The 19728-nt window shown below is 41.1% G+C and overlaps 2 protein-coding genes across 3 annotated transcripts; one reads left to right on the top strand and one right to left on the bottom strand.

The window, feature by feature from the left end:
- The first annotated feature begins 366 nt into the window (after window positions 1-366).
- On the top strand, window positions 367-9776 carry LACTB (lactamase beta). Its single transcript, XM_005521700.3, has 6 exons — window positions 367-615; window positions 1560-1626; window positions 3325-3515; window positions 3855-4200; window positions 5465-5630; window positions 7902-9776. Exons 1-6 carry the CDS (start codon window positions 367-369, stop codon window positions 8443-8445), a joined length of 1563 nt encoding a protein of 520 aa, XP_005521757.2. The 3' UTR covers window positions 8446-9776.
- A 4465-nt stretch (window positions 9777-14241) lies between these two features.
- LOC102102427 (small ribosomal subunit protein eS27-like) lies at window positions 14242-18749 on the bottom strand. Of its 2 annotated transcripts, XM_005521322.3 has the most exons (4): window positions 18543-18749; window positions 18236-18344; window positions 15808-15918; window positions 14242-14731 (listed from the first exon to the last, which is right to left on the bottom strand). In XM_005521322.3, the coding sequence occupies exons 1-4, from the start codon at window positions 18546-18548 to the stop codon at window positions 14703-14705; spliced, it is 255 nt and encodes an 84-aa protein (XP_005521379.1). In that variant the 5' UTR covers window positions 18549-18749; the 3' UTR covers window positions 14242-14702. The 2 variants fall into 2 exon arrangements, with proteins under 2 accessions (XP_005521379.1, XP_087919161.1); XM_088063035.1 differs by having other exon boundaries at window positions 18236-18745.
- Window positions 18750-19728: the final 979 nt, after the last annotated feature.

Raw genomic sequence — 19728 nt, 5'->3', positions numbered from 1 at the left:
GAGTTGCACTTAGTGCCATGGTCTAGTTGATAAGGTGATGTTAGCTCTGATCTCAGAGGTCTTCCTGTGATTCTGTTCATCGCCCTGGCCGGCCGGTCCTGCCGAGCCCCGGGGGAGCGGCTCCGAGTGCGGCGAGTCCCGCTGCGCGGAGCGGACCCATTTGCAGCCCGTGGTGAACACGGGCGAGCTGCGCTGCTCCGCTCCCGCCGCTGCCCCGCTCCCGCCGCTGCCCGGGGCCTGTCCCGCCGCTGCCCCGCTCCCGCCGCTGCGGCGGCACCGCTCCTGAGGCGGCGGCGCTCGATGCGCTCGGGGCTCGGCCCGGCGAGGCGGCGCCTGTGGCCCGGCGGTGCCTTGTCCGCCCCGGCCATGTCGGGCCTGGCGCGGGCCTTGCGGCAGGCGGCGGCTCTCGGGCGGCTCCCCGCGCCCCGCAGAGAGGGCGACGGGGCCGGGGCGCGGCCCTGGGGCTGGGGGTTGGCTCTGGGGCTGGCGCTGGGGCTTCGGGCGGCGCCGGCGGGAGGGGAGTCAGAGAACGGGCGGGAGGAGAAGCAGCCGCCGATCCCGCGGGGCTTCGGCGCGGCCGTGGAGAGGAGCAGGGACCTGGTGCGGAGGATCAAGGTGCTGAGCGGGGGGACGGCTGAAGTCTATCGGTGCCGGCGCAGCTTAGGCCAGCTTGATACAGTGGTCTGTGGGAGTGTGGCACAGTATGGAGCATCTGAGAACAACGGGGAGGCCTTAAAAGCTGTAGAAAGGAGAGGCAAGAACCATAGGAGAAGCGGCCGAGGGCACTTTATTCAGCCTGGAGGAGACCTCACTGCGGACTGCAGCTTTCTCATGAGGGGAAGCGGAGGAGCAGGCACTGAACTCTGCGTTCTGTGACTAGGCAATGCCAGAAAATTATGTCAGGAGAAGTTTAGGTGGATATTAAGAGAAGATTTCTGCTGAGAGGGTGGTCAGGCACAGAGCAGGCTCCCCAGGGAAGTGGCTATGGCTCGCAAGGCTGACAGAGCTCAAGGAGCGTTTGAGAAATGCTCTCAGGCACAGGGGGGGATTCCTGGAGTTCTCCTATGCAGGGCCAGGAGTTGGCCTCTAAGATCTTTGTGGGTCCCTTCCAACACAGGATGTTCTGTGACTGTGTTTTAAAAGCACGTAGTAGTTACTTTGAAAATCCAGCTGAAGCTTCTTTGAAATCTTGCCTGCCAGTTGGTGATGCAATTTGCAGGTTGCATATTAACTGTGCCATGTTTTATTTCTTTCGCATATTCCGTTCAGCAATTTAATTGAATTATTAAAGCAAAAATATTACCTTGCTATTCTTCTTAGGTGTGTTTTTCCCCAACAGCTGAGTTAAAATGTCAGCTTTGCAAAAGCAGTTTGTACCAGAACCAAACTGGTACATAACAAAATTTCAACTATAATTTGACAACAATGCCCAGGTTTATTTGTAGGGTTTTTATAGCTTTTTCAGTTCAAGGGCCTGAACCTCCTGGAAGGAGGTTTTTCTTTAATTATAAAGATATTTCTAAATCTCTTATGTTTTGTTTGTTGTTTTTTTTTGCCAGGACGAAGCAGGAATCCCAGGTATATTAGTTGGAGTTTCTGTAGATGGAAAGGAAGTCTGGTCAGAAGGTTAGTATGTGGGAGTAGTAGTTGTGTATACTGTCAAGAACTGATGGACATTTTAAAAATGACCAATTCAACAAGCTAATCTGGGATTTCATCTGCTTGATATCCCATCCATACTGTCTCTGGACAGTAACCAGAAATGTGTGTTTATGTAGTATCAAATGATACTTTCCTTGGGAAACTTCAATAGTTTCCAGGAATTGATAATTTGTTAACTTCCTGAATATGCTAGTATGTCTCAACAGTTAGATTGGAGAACCTTTCTTCCACTAATTTTTCAGATTAGCCTTTGAATGTACTTTGGGCATATAGCTGTACAGTGGTCTGATAGCCCTGTATGTAGGAGGTAAAGAACTGTTCTCCCCACAGGAACTTCCTTAGTAGTCAAAGGAATAACGGCTCACATTTGGTGACCTGTTTGTGGGCTGAGGTGTAATTTTACTGGGAAGGTACTGAGATTTAACAGGTGTTATCCTTCCAGAAACTGCAATTGATTTTTCTGGTTACACAGTTTAATTTTAAGTAGAGTCTGTTAGTACTTCTCATATCATGTGGACATTTGATGTTCATAAAAAAAACATCAAAATGCGTATCTGTTCTCAGAAAAATCTTCATGAGTTTCAAGAAGACCAGTTCTGGGTTGTTTGGGTCTCCTCTTTTCTCCATGGGGGGCAAAGTAGGAACAGGTGTAAGTTGCATGTATTCAGTGACCACAGTACTAAACCTGTTTTCTAGATGATGGGAAATGTGTGAGGTTTGGAAGGTGTTTTCACTGGGGAGAAAAGCATCTGTATTGACAAGCACCAGGTTCTTGAGTAGCAGTTATATAAGAGAAAGGGTCTTGGACAAATGGCATGTCATCTGTTTTATTTCTTGTACTTTGCCAAGGTTTGGGGTTTTCCTTGAGCAGTTCTCTGTTATACTGCAGTTTCATATAGACAGAGGCGCGTTGCTTGCAGGCCTTTCTTATACTGAAAACTGCAATTATGTCCTTGTTGCATTTTCTTGCTTTTATGCTGCAGCATCACTTGCACTTTCTTCAAACCTGGCTCAAACTGAAGACTAGTTCGGCAGCTTGATAACGCCTTATTAACCCAGTTCTTGCTACCAGACTTGTGGGTTGGTTACATAGGAAAACACTGTTACAGAGACTGTTAAGCTGTATTTTAATGGAAGTCATGCTGAGTGATGTTGAAACATAGTAACACCTCAGTTTTGCGAAACCTACAGTTCCGTAATTAGCATGAATTTGTGAGTGATTTCCTCCCTCAGTTTCTGCATCGGTAAAATAAGACCCTTTACTGCTTCAGCCATTAATTCAGAACAATAAAAGGAATGTTTCTGGTCAATTATTTCATGGTCTAGGTTTTGGTCTCTTTGGGTTTACTACACTGAAAATTTAACCTAAGGAGTGTGAATTTTGGCTTAATCTTTAATCTCATTTATCATAATGTTTGTTGTAGTCTTAATCAGCAACTTGGGATGCCATTGTCTAATCCAATGGTCTGTGATTAACTGCTGTTACTACAGTAAAATGTTATTAACTGAATTGAAACGGGCTGGGATAGTCCAATGCTTTGTGTCCCAGTTTAGCTGGAGGAAAAATATTTTAAAGGGCCAGTAAATCTAATTCATTGCATATAATTAATTCAGCATGACTCTGTGCAAAGGATTTACCAGAGTGTTTTAATTTCCTTAAAGGTTTGGGCTATGCTGACGTAGAGAACCGTGTGGTGTGTAAGCCAGAGACCATCATGCGCATCGCCAGTATCAGCAAGTGTCTTACAATGATGGCTGTTGCTAAATTGTGGGAAGAGGGGAAACTAGATTTAGATGCTCCAGTGCAGAAATATGTCCCTGAATTTCCAGAAAAGGTCTATGAGGGTGAAAAGGTATGTAATTGTTTACTGGTAAGAGGATTTTTTTATTTTTGTTCCTGTCACTGCATAGCTATCTGTGTACAGGTGCCTGATCTGGACCTACAAAACACTCAAAATCATTTAGACAAGTACTGATGTTTCCTGCTCAAAAAAGCATATTTGGATCTTCACTTTATATCAAATGTGTAGTGTCCACATGCATACTTTTTTTTTTTTTAATACAATGTTTAATAGATGATATTTAAAAGGTCTTACACCTTTGTCTGTTCTTTGTCATGATGAATTTTACTTTTTTGGTGATTTAGTGTTTTTCTTTTAGTGAAGAGAGCTCATGTAGTTCTGTCTACCTAGGTCACTATTACCACAAGACTGTTAGTTTCACACTTGAGTGGGATTCGTCACTATGAAAAAGATATTACAAAAGTTAAAGAAGAAAAGGAAAAGGCAAACAGAGAACTTAAGCTAACAAAATCCTGTCAGGATAAAGAACAAAAAGAAAAAGAAGGTAAAGGTATTGAAAAAACTGATTGTGTCAAACAGAAGAAAGAACATAATAGTGAGACAAAAATCCAGCATTCAAAGCCTGGCAGGAACAACAAGGAATTTGAACAGGAAGAGTATTATTTGAAGGAAAAATTTGAAAGTGTGATTGAATCACTGAAGATATTTAAAAATGATCCTTTATTCTTTAAACCAGGTGAGTTCCTATTAATGCAGACAAAATATGCTCTTTTGGTGAGAGTTTTGTTCCAAATAGTTTTATGTGTAATGATGGTAGTAGAGTCCAGAGAAGAGTTTGTGTGGGGGTTTTGGTTTGTTCTGCTTCCCTCCCTTTTTTTTTCCTCCACATGCCCCATTAAAAGCTCAGCAGAGAAGTATTTGGTCTGTTCTGCACGAAGCATCTGGTCATGTAATATTTATGTATAAGACGTTTCTCCCAGGAGCAGTAAGTGCTCTGAAACACACCAGTTAGTGGATTTATAAATGCTCAAGCAGAATGTAATTCTGGTAACAAATTTGTATCTACAAAGCATTTTGTAAGCTGATACCAACTTGCTGTAGTCATGTTCTAGATAGGAACCAAAACCAAAAATTTTACTGAGGCACTAAATCAGACCTAAAAAAATCTACAGGAAAAACACAGAATCACAGAATTACTGAAATAATTTATTATTTGGATTATTTAAATTAGGTCTAGAGAGGACTTTGAGGAACTTCGGGTGTAAGTTTTAAATGAGTTAGGTTAAGGTAAATTATACGCATTGCTGATAAACAGTAAATAATGTGCATTTAAGGGGAGAGGGATAGGAAGAGGGAGAAGTTGAACACTCACCATCTTGGAGAGCTCTAGGAACCACTTCAAGTAAGAGATGTCTCAACTGTAGGCACTTCAGCAGTTGCTCAATATGTAAATGTTTCATAGAAGGCATTAGCATAACGATGAGATTTTTTAAAAATGAAACATTGTTTTGTAAATAAATTCTATTGTCTTAAATAATATGCATGCTTGTGTTCATATAATCTTTTGGGATATTCTAGAACTAGAAACACTGTGCTAAAAGTGATGAATGTGAATACTTCTATTGTTTTTCCTTCTCCAGGGTATAGACACACAAACAAGTTACATAGCTGAGCATCTTTTAAGCAGTAATTTTATGGCTTGTGTCAGCTTTCCAAATCCAGACATGTTAGACGCAATGTGGTAAATCTCATGGGAAAGGATGTTAAATTTCAGCGTTGACATCTTGGCATGAAACTTGACTGTGCACAGAGATCCCTGGAAGGTTTTAGTGCTGTTCTTTTACCAGGATCTGTGTCTGCTGCAGTACAGAATTTCCTAGGCTAGGATCAACAATGGTTAATTATTAATTGCTATATATAGTTTTATTTGCACATATGATTCCATTTAAGCATCATGCCATTAATGTGGGGTTTTTTCCCTTTCTCACTGTTTCTTCAAGGTAGCCAGTTCTTGTACTCAACGTATGGCTTTACTCTCTTAAGTGCTGTTGTGGAGAGAGCTTCAGGACAAAAATTTACAGATTATATGCTGAAAATGTTTCGTGATTTGGATATGCTGTCAACTGTCCTGGATGACAATGAAGCAATGATATATAACAGAGCAAGGTAAACAGGGGTGGAACTCTTAATTTTTCCACAACAACTCTCTTGCCCTTTCTATTTTAATTAGGACAGCTGAATTAAGAATGTGTGATTTTTCTTTTCCCAGAATTTGAATGAACGACATTTGAATGAAGTGCTGTGTTACCTCAACATTATTCATGTAGCTGGTTCCAAGGTCATGGTATAGGTTCTGTAATTAGCATGTAAAATTACAGAATAAGAAATAAGTATTTCTTGTTCTAAGTGTGAATATGGGAGGCATGGGGAGTAATAGGGGTGACTTCAAAGTTTACATTTACTTTGGGTACAAGTAAGCACATAAATGCAAATAAAATAAGGAGTAACTAGATTATGTTGGAATATATAGTTACCTTAATTTGCTTAATATACTGGCATTTAAAGGGTTCCATGGAATTGTAGTAGTCTCACAGTAACACAAGGTAGTCATAAATCAAATTTCAGTATGAATCTTGACCAGAATTAAAATTCTGTGTAATACCAATTGAATTTTAAATTAATTTAACATAGGAAAAAAACCCCAAAACTTGCCCTGCCCCCCTCACTCCTACACAAAGAAAGCAAAAGACGCCCACAAAACAACAAGCTGAGGGAAATTTATGTAACTGGATAACCCATTCCAATATAGGGAATTAGGCTAGAGTTTCTTGTCTTATTTTATCGACTTTCCTGTCTGGGCTCAGAAATTGATTATTGACTCCCTGGTTAAATTTTGGTGTGGGACAAGAATTCATTTGTTGAATGACAAAACAGGTTCTAGTAACAGTCTCAACTGAAAATGAGAGTCAGACTTTTAAAAAGTTTGGTTTCTAAAATGCTCTCAAAGAATACTGAACATGTTGAAGCTGAGGTTTATACTAAGTACAAGTATATATTGAAAGTGTGTGCACAGCTTTACTGATCTATTCTGAGATGCTTTGTTCTGGTGTTTAGTTTGCTTGCAAAATTTCAGAGACTCTCTGGCTGTAGGCTCAGAGGCTTATCTGGATGATAGTGATGTTCCCATAAATTATGAACCCTGTAAAGTCAAGGTTTTTTAGAACATGTGTATGTTCATCCTTTTTATAAACTGAAATATGGGAGGGATCAAAGAATTTGGACAGATGCTGTTCTGGGAGTCTTTTTATAGGTACTTATTGTTAAGCAAAACTGAGACACTGATGGGTTTGCTTCTACAAATTGGAGCTTGATGCCTCAAAATAGAATGTATTGATGCATTAAGGTTTGTTTAATGGTTTGGGTATACTATATTTATTTAATAAGAAAATGCTTAAAAATCCATGTTCCAGATCTTTTAGAGGTTTAAGTTAATGTCTTTGTAACAGGGTTTTTTTGTGATCAAAACACTCATTATGGGGACAAGATACTAACTCACTGTCAGAGTTGACGGTAGTCTTGCATCCTGAATCTGGATTCATCGTTCTTCCTTTGTTTCAAGCTCTGACTTTCAGTGTTATAAGTTATTCAGAAGTTTGGTAAAAGGCTTTCAAATACAAGTGCAATCTGAGTAGGGTTTTTCCATTTCATAACTCTCCAAGTAGTACATGGACCTTATTTGGTCTAAAGATTATAGGTTGAAATTCCTTGGGCTATATACTTATTCAAAAAGTCCTTTTCACATGTTGTATGAAATCAATCAAGTCATGATGGACTGTTTCTTTCCAAAGTATAATTTGTTCTGCATTTCTGTTGTATTGCACCTGACAGTTTATTCTGCAGCTCTGGTTGGCAGTTTCTAATTTGTGTTATGCAAGACTTTAATGCTTCATGCTTTGTTGTACAGTATGGCAGCCATAATGGGGCACTGGGGGGAAATCAGCCATAAATGGAAACTACTGTCTGAGAGCAGTCACCTAAGCTTCAGCTGTAGAATTCCTTGTTCTTTAAAACACTTCATATCTAGTATAGGGATTTAAGAAAAAATCTGTGTTGGCTGATCTATTTCCGTCACATCTCTTATTTGTATATTGTCTTTATTCTTAGTATATCCTAAGACTAAGCAGAAGGATTAATACTTTTCTTGAAGTTAAGCTTCTAACCTAAGAAGTCACCTTAATTTTTGTTTTTCTGTCTAAATTACTTGTTGATTTTTCTTTTTTTGCAATAAATATATTTTAAAAATATATTTTAAAAACCCCCTAAATGGTTGCAAGAACAAGCTAATACATGCTCTGTCTGCTCTTTTCAGGTAGGGTAGCTTAAAATCACTGCGCATAGTACATGAGAATGACAAGATGAATTTTCTTGAATTTTTAGGTGTTACGTTTACAACAAAAAGGGACGGCTGGTAAATGCACCGTATGTGGACAACTCTTACAAGTGGGCTGGTGGTGGCTTTCTGTCCTCAGTAGGTGACCTCCTGAAATTTGGAAATGCCTTGTTGTACAGTTATCAAGCCGGACAATTTAAAAACAGGAATTGCAAACTTCTTCCAGGGTACCTCAAGCCAGGCACGGTTGCAATGATGTGGACCCCAGTGCCAAAAACAGAGGTGTCGTGGGACACAGATGGTAAATACGCCATGGCTTGGGCTGTGGTAGAGAAAAACCAACAATATGGCTGCTGCAGACAGCAGAGACACTATGCATCCCATACTGGGGGGGCCGTGGGGGCCAGCAGTGTCCTCCTCATTCTGCCTGAAGAGCTGGATACTGAAGCTCTGGGTACTTGGCCAGTAGCACCCCCAAGAGGAGTCATTGTCACTATTATCTGTAATATGCAGTCGGTTTCGCTCAACAGCACTGCCTTAAAGATTGCAAGGGAATTTGATAAAGAAAAACGGGCACAATATATGGACTAAAAGAGATGTATGTGACTGAACTCAATGTACTGAAAAACAAAGGGAGAAGGGTGTAATTTGACTTCAAGTTCCTAAGAATATGGGAAGAAAAAGCATTAAAAAAAAATCAGTTAACCTCTGCTAGTGGTGCTAAACTTACATGTAACTGGAATTAATCTCTCAGGGAAGTTCTTAACTCACAGAAAATGAGAATGTAACAGTCAAAGGTGACTTTCTGTAGTACCTGCATAAAACATTATTATATTAGCAGGTTATTTTTATCAACTAGTGAAACACCTGGCCAAGATTAAAAAAAATGGTTTGTTTTTTTTTTGCACTAAGTACAAATTATCTACCTTGAACATTAAACTTTTGAAAAATTTCACATCTTGATTTGAGCACACAAATATGTTGGTTGTTACTCGCACAGTTCCAGTCTGCCAAAATTATTCAGTATTACTTTCTAAAGAAAAAAATGTGTCACCATTGCTTTTTGTTTTCACATACCACTTCCCTTCTTTGCTTAAAAAAACAACAAAACCCAAACCTTGAAGCTAAATCCAAAACGCAGACTTATACCAGAAGCAGGCTTTTATCAGAGCTGTGGATTAAGAGCTAGAAAAGAATGAATCTAGAGCCAATGTAAGTGAAACTCTTTGTAATTTAGATGTTCTGTCATCCATTTTTATTGGACACAGAGAATGTGTGAAATTAGTTTGCCGTGCAATAAAGGTATTATTTCTAGAGTCAAACCCACCCAAATAGCACAGCATGGCAAGCTGTCAAACTGTCCCATTTGAGTGATCTACATGCTAACTTGGTAGCCAGAAACAACACTGTATTCCATAGTGTAGATATTCCCTTGTAAACAGGAATTAGGAAGTCAAATAGCTCAATACAACTTAAAGCCCATTCTTGAAGTCAGGAGTCAAAGTCTCACCAGTGGAACACAGCTATGGCGGCTGCAGCACAGCTCTAAGTGCTGCATCCAGAGATGGGGACACCTCCACCTCCCTGGGAACTCCTTCCAATGCCTGACCACCCTTTCTGTGAAGAAATTTTTCCTGTTGTCCAACCTGAACCTCACCTGGTACAGCTTGAGGCCATGTCCTCTTGTCCATTCACTTGTTCTCTGTGAAAAGAGGTCAAACTCCCCTGGCTCTGAAGTGCGGAATAAAAGGAACCCTATAACTCGCAGAGTAGTTATAAGAGCAGGTATGAATTTATTCAGCACTGAGGTGCATGGGGATATCTCCTCCAAAAAGCATGCACACCTTTTTGATTGGGTTTTCCCTTTTTATCCTTTACAGACCAGGTTTACACGATACGCCTAATACATATTAATTTCCTAACCCAGCCTGTCTTCATTTCATATTACAATTAGCCCCGTGCCCCTTTCAGTCCTTTGGTCACTTTTTTATTTTTTTTGGGACTTTAAATCCGTTTCTTCTGGCTTAGGGTTCGAGGAATCTCCTTTATCCTGTGGTGCCTTTGTCTTTGCATCTCGCTTGTGTATTCCAGCTCCTTATCTCATCTTGCAGTCTGACTCTTTTTCCTGTTCTTGTGGATTAGGGTGTCAGGGTCTGGTTTTTGTCAGACATCCCTTTTGGTTAAGCTTTTTTTTTTTTTTTTTTTTTTTTTAAATTCTTAATTTCTTTGTTTCAGCTCCAGCCTCCTGTCAGGGAGCTGTAGAGAGTGATAAGGTCACCCCTGAGCCTCCTTTTCTCCAGGCTTAACACTCCCAGCTCCTTCAGCTTCTCCTCATCAGATTTGTGCTCCAGACCCTTCCCCCAGAGAAGGCAGAATGTCCACTGCCTTTCTCTGCATGTTCCAGCTCCTCAATGTCTTTCTTGAAGTGAGGGGCCCAGAGTTGGATGTGAGACTAGAGGTGTGAGATTTTCTAATCTTCAGTTTTATGATGGGAATAAAGTAGCATCTGAAGTGTTCATTTTACATATTTCACAATGGCATGGAAGATCTTTGTGATCTTGAATTTCAATTGAATTGATTTGAATCTCAAAGATTTACCCCCACCTCACTTGCCCTGCAGTTACATTAGACAGTATTTCCAGGCTGAGACAAAACAGAAGTATTTTTCAGGAAAGGTTTCACTACTTCCTTTTCTGCACTGCTTAGCAGCTCTGCTTCTCTGAATTTAAGGAGCAAGATGTCTTGGATAGCATCTAGCAGAAGACAACCATGCTTTTAGTATTATCGTCATAGTTGTTACCTGCCCTGTGATGCTACGTCATGCTTCCATCTCTGTTCCCACTATGCCTATGGTAATATTTATTACCCAAGACCAAGAAACTGGGAAATTTAGTATTTTGAGGAGTCAGTGTTTTACCTACATTTTAAATTGGAGCTAGTAAGACTAGTTTAGTATACTCTTCATAATTACAATCATTGTTGTACCTTAAAAATTATTTGCTTGGAGTTTCTGGCCCACTCACCAAAATTTCTCTTTTTTATTCATTAATAATGTATTGTCTTTATCTCAAGAATATCCAATTAGTGAAAACAACAGAGAGAATACTTCTGAACTAACTTTCATTGGTCAGGCAATAAATTATCTCCTCTTCTTCTGAAGTCTTTGGTTTTGTCTTGATTTACAAAAAATATGGATATGATGTAGTATCAATACCCAACAATGATGGACAAAGACTGTTTTACTTAGAAAGGATATGTTTAGTCATCGCTGGACTGGTGCTGGGTCACCCCTAATAGGCACGAGCCAGAGTACAGGTGACTACAGGCTTTTTACTTAGAGAAGTGTTGAATACAAATACATATTCCTAACCCAGTTACCACCCACTCTGCGCTTCTCATGCGAATGAGGAAAAAGGCAATTAAGCATGCATGGTTTGTTCTTTGAAATGGGTCGGTGGTCTTTTTATGAGTAGGGGTCCTGGAAGAGAGGAAGGTATACAGCTTCTCTTCATTTTGACCTTCCAACCTGTTGAGGGTTAGGTGTCCTTTTTTGTTTGTTTTTTTTTGTTGTTCTGGCCTGCCCGTGGAATTTTTACCCATTAGTTGCTGGGACAACCTAACTGTGGGTACTTCGGGGGTGCTCCACAAAGGACAAAGAGTGGCCGGGCCCAGGGGGGGAAGGGGGCAGGAAAGGAGGGTGGGGACAGTTTTTGGCTGGCATTCTTCGGCTTCGGGGAGAGACATTTCGTTTTCTGGGTCGCGGAGCTGCTGCGGTGAAGAGAAGGGAATTTCGCCATCACCCAGACGGAGCTGCTGCTTCTTCTCCTTCTCCCGTCTTTGTTGGTGGCTTCGCACCCCCTGTCCTGCCGGGACGTGTGGCAGTGCCAGCCACCGCCGCGGAGCTGCTGATACACCTCAGCCACCAGCCCAGGATCTCAGCTCATCCCTGCTGTTCCACCTCAGCCACCGGCCCAGGATCTCAGCTCATCCCTGCTGTTCCACCTCAGCCACCGGCCCAGGATCTCAGCTCATCCCTGCTGTTCCACCTCAGCCACCGGCCCAGGATCTCAGCTCATCCCTGCGGTTCCAGCCGACTGCTCCTCGGAGCCCTGCAGGAGCACCGGGACTGACTGCCCGAGGGGGTTTGTGAAACAAAGCCTCTCCCCCATCCCATCTCAGCCGAGAAGGCTGTCCCGGGGTCCCTGGTTCTGTTTTCTTGTTATTGCTGTAGTTATTGTTTGTTTGTCTACCTGGTTATACTAGTAAAGAACTGTTATTTCTATCCCCAGATCTAGGCCTGAAAGCCCCTTGATTTCAAAATTATAATAATTCAGAGGGAGGGGGTCTACATTCTTTCATCCCAAGGGAGGCTCCTGCTCTCCCTAGCAGACACCTGTCTTCTAGAACCAAGACACAACCTTTCAGGGAAAAATGATAAATGGGCCCAATGGGACTTTGGCTGGGATCCTAGTTTCCTGTTTTAATGAGTTTTTTGATTTACAATTGTCTTAGGTTTTCGAAGATCCTTATCAGTTCCCTGTTTTCCCTCCCAAGCCCAGCTGAGTCAGCTTCTACATCTAGGATAGTTAGCAATTACCTTCTAATTCTAAATTCTAATTCTAAATACCTCTCCATTTGCCCTTAGTTTTAGCATGGCCCATCTGGTTTTTTTTTAATTAGTCTCAGCAGAGCTTACTCCATTCCAATTAGTTCCAGTAATGCCAATTCCCAATTAAAACCCCAAGTTTTCCAAAATCCAAAACTATTTAAGGTTTGTGTTTCAGTCTGACAGTTCCAATACAGAAGTACTGGGGTTCTTCCCCCAGCCTTGAGCACCTACTGACTGGCTAAACAGCAGAATTCAGTGCTAGTTTTAGATAGGGAATGAGAATAAGAACTTCTGGTTTTGTGTTGAACATCTGAATAGAAACAGACCAAACACAGTATTTTAAATACAGAAAATCTGAAAAGTAACACTTATTTTAGGATTTTGAACATATTATACACCTGTTTTGCAAATGGTATTTCTTATTTTTTAAAACCATTCTGCATACTTGGCAGAAATTAAGTTTCGCTTGCTGACTGTTGTGTGTGGATTTACATAAAGATTGAGAATGTAGGTGTAGGTTTACTGTTACGTCTGTTTGTATATGACCAAACATTAACAAATGTAAATACTTGAAGTATGTATGAAAATGAGTAAGGGGTAAAAGCTAAGGCTTTGCTAATACCACAATATTAATGCCAGTGTCTCACTCCCCACACAGAATATGTTTAGCCACCAATTTTTTTTTTTTTTTGCACACTGTGTTCTTTATACTTGATCTCCTGTAAGTTAAGGCTTTTAAAAAGCCTGTAATGTTACATGTGTAGTACTAGAGATGCTCTGATGTCTACATTTCATCTTCTCCTACCTGGAACAAAATGGGTCCCTTACAGTCTCTGCTTTGGTATTAAACTAATCATGAGTTCTTATCTTTTAGGGCAGAGAAGGCAGAGATATGAGAGACTAGGAATCAATCTGGCCTTAGCATAGGTATTCAGGTCACAACTAATATTGCTACTTTGATCTTTGCTCTAAAACCAGTAATTTGATGGGCTTGCATTGTATGTGGGAAACTGTCTGGTCAATTAAAAGCAGCTTCCACGATAAACTTACTTGTCAGTGAACCTTTGTTGTGAGTGGCACTGACATAAACCTCTACTTTTCTTAGAAGGCATGTGTATTCCATTGGTACACCTGTTTCTGTATCAAACACCTCCTTCTGCATATGGTAATTACATGTTTGCTGTTTGAAATAACAGAAATAAAACTTACCTTGCAAACACAACAAATTGTGGTATCAGGGTTTTGGTTTATTTTAATGACTAGACATGTCCAAGTTTTCAAAGTCATAAAAAGAATACTAGTTAATTAGAAAATCCCAATAATAATTAGCTCACCAAGAGACCGGATACTTTTAAGAGATGTTGATACATAACTTGAGGTATTACATATGTAAGATTTTGTTTGAATATTTTCTCATGGTTAAAAACAAAATCCATTTTTACCAGCCATTTAGAAAGACATGGCTTTCAAAAACTAATTAAACCCTTTTCCTTATTACAAGACAGCAATTATTTAACGACAGTATTCAATACTAACAATATGCTTGGGTTTGCTGTACTAGTGCTTAGATAACCATTCACACCTCTTAGTGTGGTTCCATGACTTTTATATGCCAATAGCCTTCTATATACTGAATGTTTTCAGTGCTTTGCAAAGGAGTACCTTTTTTTTTTTTTTTTTGATAGAAATCTCAGTTTAGAATACCAAGTACAGTCTTGAGATCAAATTATAGGGAGGGAAAATCCAAGCATTCCAGAGAAACAGCTGAACATAAGTGAGTAATTTTACATTTTTATTTATCACCATATTACCCAAGATGGAGAAGGGATTACAGCAACATTGAAAGTAAATGAGCCATTTTAAATCTTATCTAGCTTTTGCAACCCTTGCAGTTATGGTAGCTGCAGCAATAAAATACACATAATGCATTCTTAAAGCAGTTTCTGTCACTATATGCATTACACTGCTGTAGTTTATGATTAACAAGGGGCAGGATGCAGAAGTCCAAGGTTTTTACTGTTTAAATGTAAAATTAGAAAAATAGAGCTCGGTTGTCTGCAAACTTACAGGAAAAACTTGCACTTCAGATCATTTATTGAAAAAGAGATTCCAGCAGATTAGTCAGCAGTAGCATGCAATTTGTACAAAATCAATCATAATTACATTTTTGTTGTAACAGGCATTTTTAAACTAGTAAGGCTTTCAGGAGCTCAGATCCAAAAATCACATGCTGAACTGTTCAGTGTTGCTTTCTTCTAAATGAACAGCCTGCAAAGAAATCATGTGAGTAGATATGGATAGTCCTTAAATTGTTAGACTGCCTTGAAAAATTGTCCATCCAATGTAAGTAAAAAATTAATATATTAAGTTTAAATTACATGTACCACAAGAGGTGAAGACTTGGCACTTGTAAGTCTTCTTTAGCTCAGTGTGAACAACATGAATGTCACGCAATTCATCTTAGGATTATGGTGTACTATTTGTTTTCTTCCAGATGCCTTTTAAAATTTCAGTCTACTGTTCCATCCCTTAGTGATACAAACCTCAAACTGAAACAGCTGCTATGTGTGTTGTTACCATTTCAACTGCTCAACAGCCTTACTTCAGGTATTCTGTCCTCATGTTTACTACCCTTGTGTAGTAGCAAATTATACAAGCACTGCTATGTGTAATTTGTACATGTGTTTACCTTTTGCCCTTTAAACAATAAATTAATAAAATCTGGATTAATTTTTACATTTTTTAAATCCTAAAGTGTTTCCAGTGCTTTTCATACACCCCAGACACTGGGCTGCACTCAAAGATATTGGTGTTATACCACTTATCTGCGTCTACATTATCAGTGGTTATTTCTTCCCTTATAATTTATATGAAACAAATTTTCTTTGAGCCAGGGAACTGCTTTACAGTAGGGCTGTTTAAAAACAAACAGGCAAGCCATTAGTGGCACAGTGGCACAGAATTACTTTAGCCTGGCAAAAGTACCCTACTCCTTTGATGGTGCTTTTTTACACTCTAAACATAACTCAGAGTTAAGCAGCAGTATTTATTATTTAAGCTGAAGGGAATGACAAGTCACCTAAAATGAAGTGTGTTTGATGACAATGTAGGTGTTTAGCTGCCTGGCATATCTGCAGAGCCACTTAAAAACGTTTAAAACCATTTAAAAACAAAGAATTTGAAGAAAAACTCACAATTCTGGGCCTGTTTCTACTAGTCAACTCTAAGCAATTTGCAAAATCACTGTTCCAGTATCAGTTTCCAAAATCAAAGGTAAAATATTTGCAGGCTATAAAATGCATTTATGTAAGTGGCATATTTAGGTTGTGTAACACTGTTCTTACCTTCTGTGAGCCTGGCTTTGCCCCCAGTTGGCTGACACAGGACAGTTGAGCACCCTACACACAGAACTACTGTCTGAGCATGGCTGAAGACAGTGGTAATCTTGTAGCATCCTGAAAAACAGCATTATGAAACTTTCCACTGGGTATTTCTAGCATAATTTTTTTAATGTGTTAATTGAATCAGGTACTCTAAATACACTTGTCCAAAATGCATCTGTATTTCATTACACAACACACCAAGCCAAACGAAGCAAACCATTGTTGTGTTCTGAAGTGCTTGCCTTTACTTACATGCAAAGGAAAGAAAGTTAGGTAACAGAAACTGGTATGACTCCCGTATGAAAATCAACAGACCCTGCTGGCTGACAATCCCTAATTTGCCTATCACATCTCCTGCACAGAAGTTCAGCAGTTATTAAGATTAGCCTTCTCTGCTGAACAGAAGAGCCCATGTAGTTGGGGAAATATTTAACTTGTAACAGTACAATACTGCTGCTGACAAAGTCTGGCTGTGAATATAAACAGTGCTGTTCCAATCTGTGTTTGCTTTCTGTTTAATAATTGGTACCTGTAAAGCTTGGTTGCATTCTACAAAACTAAGATAGTTTTTAAATGGAAAGACTTGCACAGAATAACTCCACTAATTCCCTATGAAATGCTTTTGTCTACAACTTACAAATTCTATGACTTAAGAAATAATGAAATCACTCATACATGGCTTAAAAATGTGATTTTCACTGCTTTTCAATTTTTTTCTCCTGAAAAGTATTTTTAATTATTCAAGAGGTATTTTTGGAGGGAGAAAACCTATAAAGAATTTAATCTGGATGTGAATATACAAAATAAACAGGTAAAGGTGAGCAGAGATAGCATTTTTCAGCACATGTGGATCAGAAAGCTAAGACAAGAATACATGTTGTGAGGAGGGTCCTCTGACAAAAGGTCTGCTTGCTAGGAAGAAGTACTAATAGACAGAATAACAGATCTCTGTTTAAAACACAAAAAGTAACTGTACAAATCTTTCTTTGTGAAAAACTGCTAACAGCTAAAATTTAGTCACAGCAAATTTTGGTTTTCCCCTACTGAATGTGAACTTGCATGTTGATGAGTTTTTAACGTTTGTGGGTTTGGCAGGGAAACGAGCCCAACCCACTTGAGTATCTAGGTAGGAACTTCCAATTCCACTGACCCAGGGACACATAAAACCATTTGTTATTTTCAATGACGTGTGCATGGGATCCTATCATTACTGAAGCACTCCTGCTTTACTCTATATATCCCTCAAACACAAAAAGCAATTAATCCAACAATAATGAAGATAACCAATGACCTATGGGCCTATGTTGACACTAGCTGTATCACAGTGTATGCATTCATGTATACTGGTTTGAAGTGTAAAAAACCCCCCCAAAACCCCAGAGGCTTAGCCTTCAACCCTCTATTTGTTTAAAAGCAACCACAATTTACTTTCAAGCTGTTTAAATTAATTTACCTCACTTTCAGATGGAATACAATGTCTCAGAGCTTCTTAGAAAACTAGGCTACTAATAAAGAATAAGATAACAAGAAAACCTGAGCACATCAACAATTCCCTGCTTCAAAGTCAGGAAGATTCACTATTATAAGGAAGTGTTTTCTTACTCCTAGAATCTTCTTATGCTGCCGCAGTTTCTAGGAAGTTACCACACTGGGCAACAATGGATGGAACTGTGCTGAATAAAAAAGCTGACAGAGCACACTCCTGTAATGGTGCTAGGAAATCCCATCATTTAATTTATAAAAAAGAAATTGATTATACAGATGTTTCTGAGCCAAAGTAATGAAGATCTGTGAAAAGTGGGTGTAGACAACATCTTACAATCCTTGTATATGAGCTTAGTTCTTAACAGCAACATGCAAAAAAGGCAGATGTGAAGGTTTTATTTTCTATGTATATGTGCAGTATCCCCGCATATATCCTTGTCAAAAGCTTTTCCTGTTGCTCTTCAAAAACTAACTTACGAAAGGAGAAAAACTATGTTGGCTTCTGTTTGATACCTGTGCTATGGATGCTAAGGCATCCATTTAATCTCACTTCTTATACATGCAAATCTGAGGGTTTACAAGGGTTTTATAAAGGAAAAAATCCCACCTAAAGAAGCCCTCATGCGAGTACCTCCAGAAAAGTCTGACTGTTTACATTAACTTTCTCCAAAGATAGAAAACACTTTTATTTTTAAAAAACCCAAAGCAATATACAGACACTTTTCTCTACAGAATAGATAAAACCAAACGCAGATTTAAAAAAAAAAAATAATTATTAACCGTTATATGAAGATGAACAGTGTACAAAATTAGTTTTGTTCCTTCCATAACGCATGACCATTGTAAATATTTAAATAAATGCTTAATAAATAAACTTAATTTAAATAAATGTTTAAATATTTACCTGGACATTTTACATCCATAAAGTAGGAGTTTGGGCTCTGGACAAGACGTTTCTTTTTGTGCTTTCTCTTCTCATCCTCTAAGGAGGGATGCACTAGGTCTTTGGCCAGCTGGGTGGGGCAAGAGGAAAAGCGCACTGCCGCGTTACGCAGCCACGTGGAGCGGGGCCGCAGGGCCGGCAGCAGCGGTGAGCCCGAGCGGCCGGAGACCGAGGGCAGCCACTCCGCTCCGTCACCCCCTGCCCCCACGGTCCCCGCGGTGGCCGACGGTAGCACCGGGCATGGTGCAGCAGACCGTAAACAACTCACCGGCATGTCCGCCTGCGGGCCGCCCCTTCCGCGCGCTCCCGCCCGGCGCGCCGCCGTGAGCCTGTGCCGGGGGCGGGAGTGCCGTGTGCCTGTGCCGTGTGCCTGTACCGTGTGCCTGTGCCGTGTGCCTGTGCCGTGTGCCTGTGCCGTGTGCCTGTGCCGTGTGCCTGTACTGTGTGCCTGTGCCGTGTGCCTGTGCCGTGCGCCTGTACCGTGCGCCTGTGCCGTGCGCCTGTGCCGTGCGCCTGTGCCGTGCGCCTGTGCCGTGCGCCTGTACCGTGCGCCTGTGCCGTGTGCCCGTGTCGTGTGCCCGTGCCGTGTGCCCGTGTCGTGTGCCCGTGCCGTGTGCCCGTGTCGTTTTCCTGTCCCGTGTGCTTGTGCCGTGTGCCTGAGCCGTGTGCCTGTCCTGTGTGCCTGTGCCGTGTGCCTGTGCCGTGTGCCTGTGCCGTGTGCCTGTGCCGTGTGCCTGTGCCGTGTGCCTGTACTGTGTGCCTGTGCCGTGTGCCTGTGCCGTGTGCCTGTGTCGTGTGCCTGTGTCGTGTGCCTGTGTCGTGTGCCTGTGCCGTGTGCCTGTGCCGTGTGCCTGTACTGTGTGCCTGTGCCGTGTGCCTGTGCCGTGTGCCTGTGCCGTGTGCCTGTCCTGTGTGCCTGTGCCGTGTGCCTGTGCCGTGTGCCTGTGTCGTGTGCCTGTACTGTGTGCCTGTGCCGTGTGCCTGTACCGTGTGCCTGTACCGTGTGCCTTGTGCTGTGTGCCTGTGCCGTGTGCCTGTGTGCTTGTGCCTGTGCCTGGGGCGGGAGTGCTCCCGCTGCGGAATGGCCACACGTGTGCCTCCGACACCCTGGGATACCGCATCTTGCAGCTCAGAAATGCCGTTTAGAAGCGCATCGACTTCACACTAGCTGCTGACTACATCATCAGTCATATGGCACAGAATCGTAGAATGCTGACATAGCCTTCATGGAAGGCATCTCTAGAGATCATCCAGGCAGGGTCACCTAGAGCAGGTGACACAGGAATGTGTCCAGGTGGGTTTGGAGTGTCTCCAGAGAGGGAGATTCCACAATCTCCCTGGGCAGCTGTTCCAGTGCTCTGCCACTTGTAATAAATGGAATTGATTTGTGCTAACTAAATTGTAACTATTTGGAAAGTTATTATTAGAAGCAAATAGGATGAGAGGAATGACAG

This window comes from Pseudopodoces humilis, chromosome 16 (assembly GCF_049639895.1).
Source record: "Pseudopodoces humilis isolate 2021_Gansu_Grassland_sample_001 chromosome 16, ASM4963989v1, whole genome shotgun sequence".
In the NCBI taxonomy this organism is placed as follows: Eukaryota; Metazoa; Chordata; class Aves; order Passeriformes; family Paridae; genus Pseudopodoces; species Pseudopodoces humilis.
This window is presented reverse-complemented; position numbering and strand designations above follow the sequence as displayed.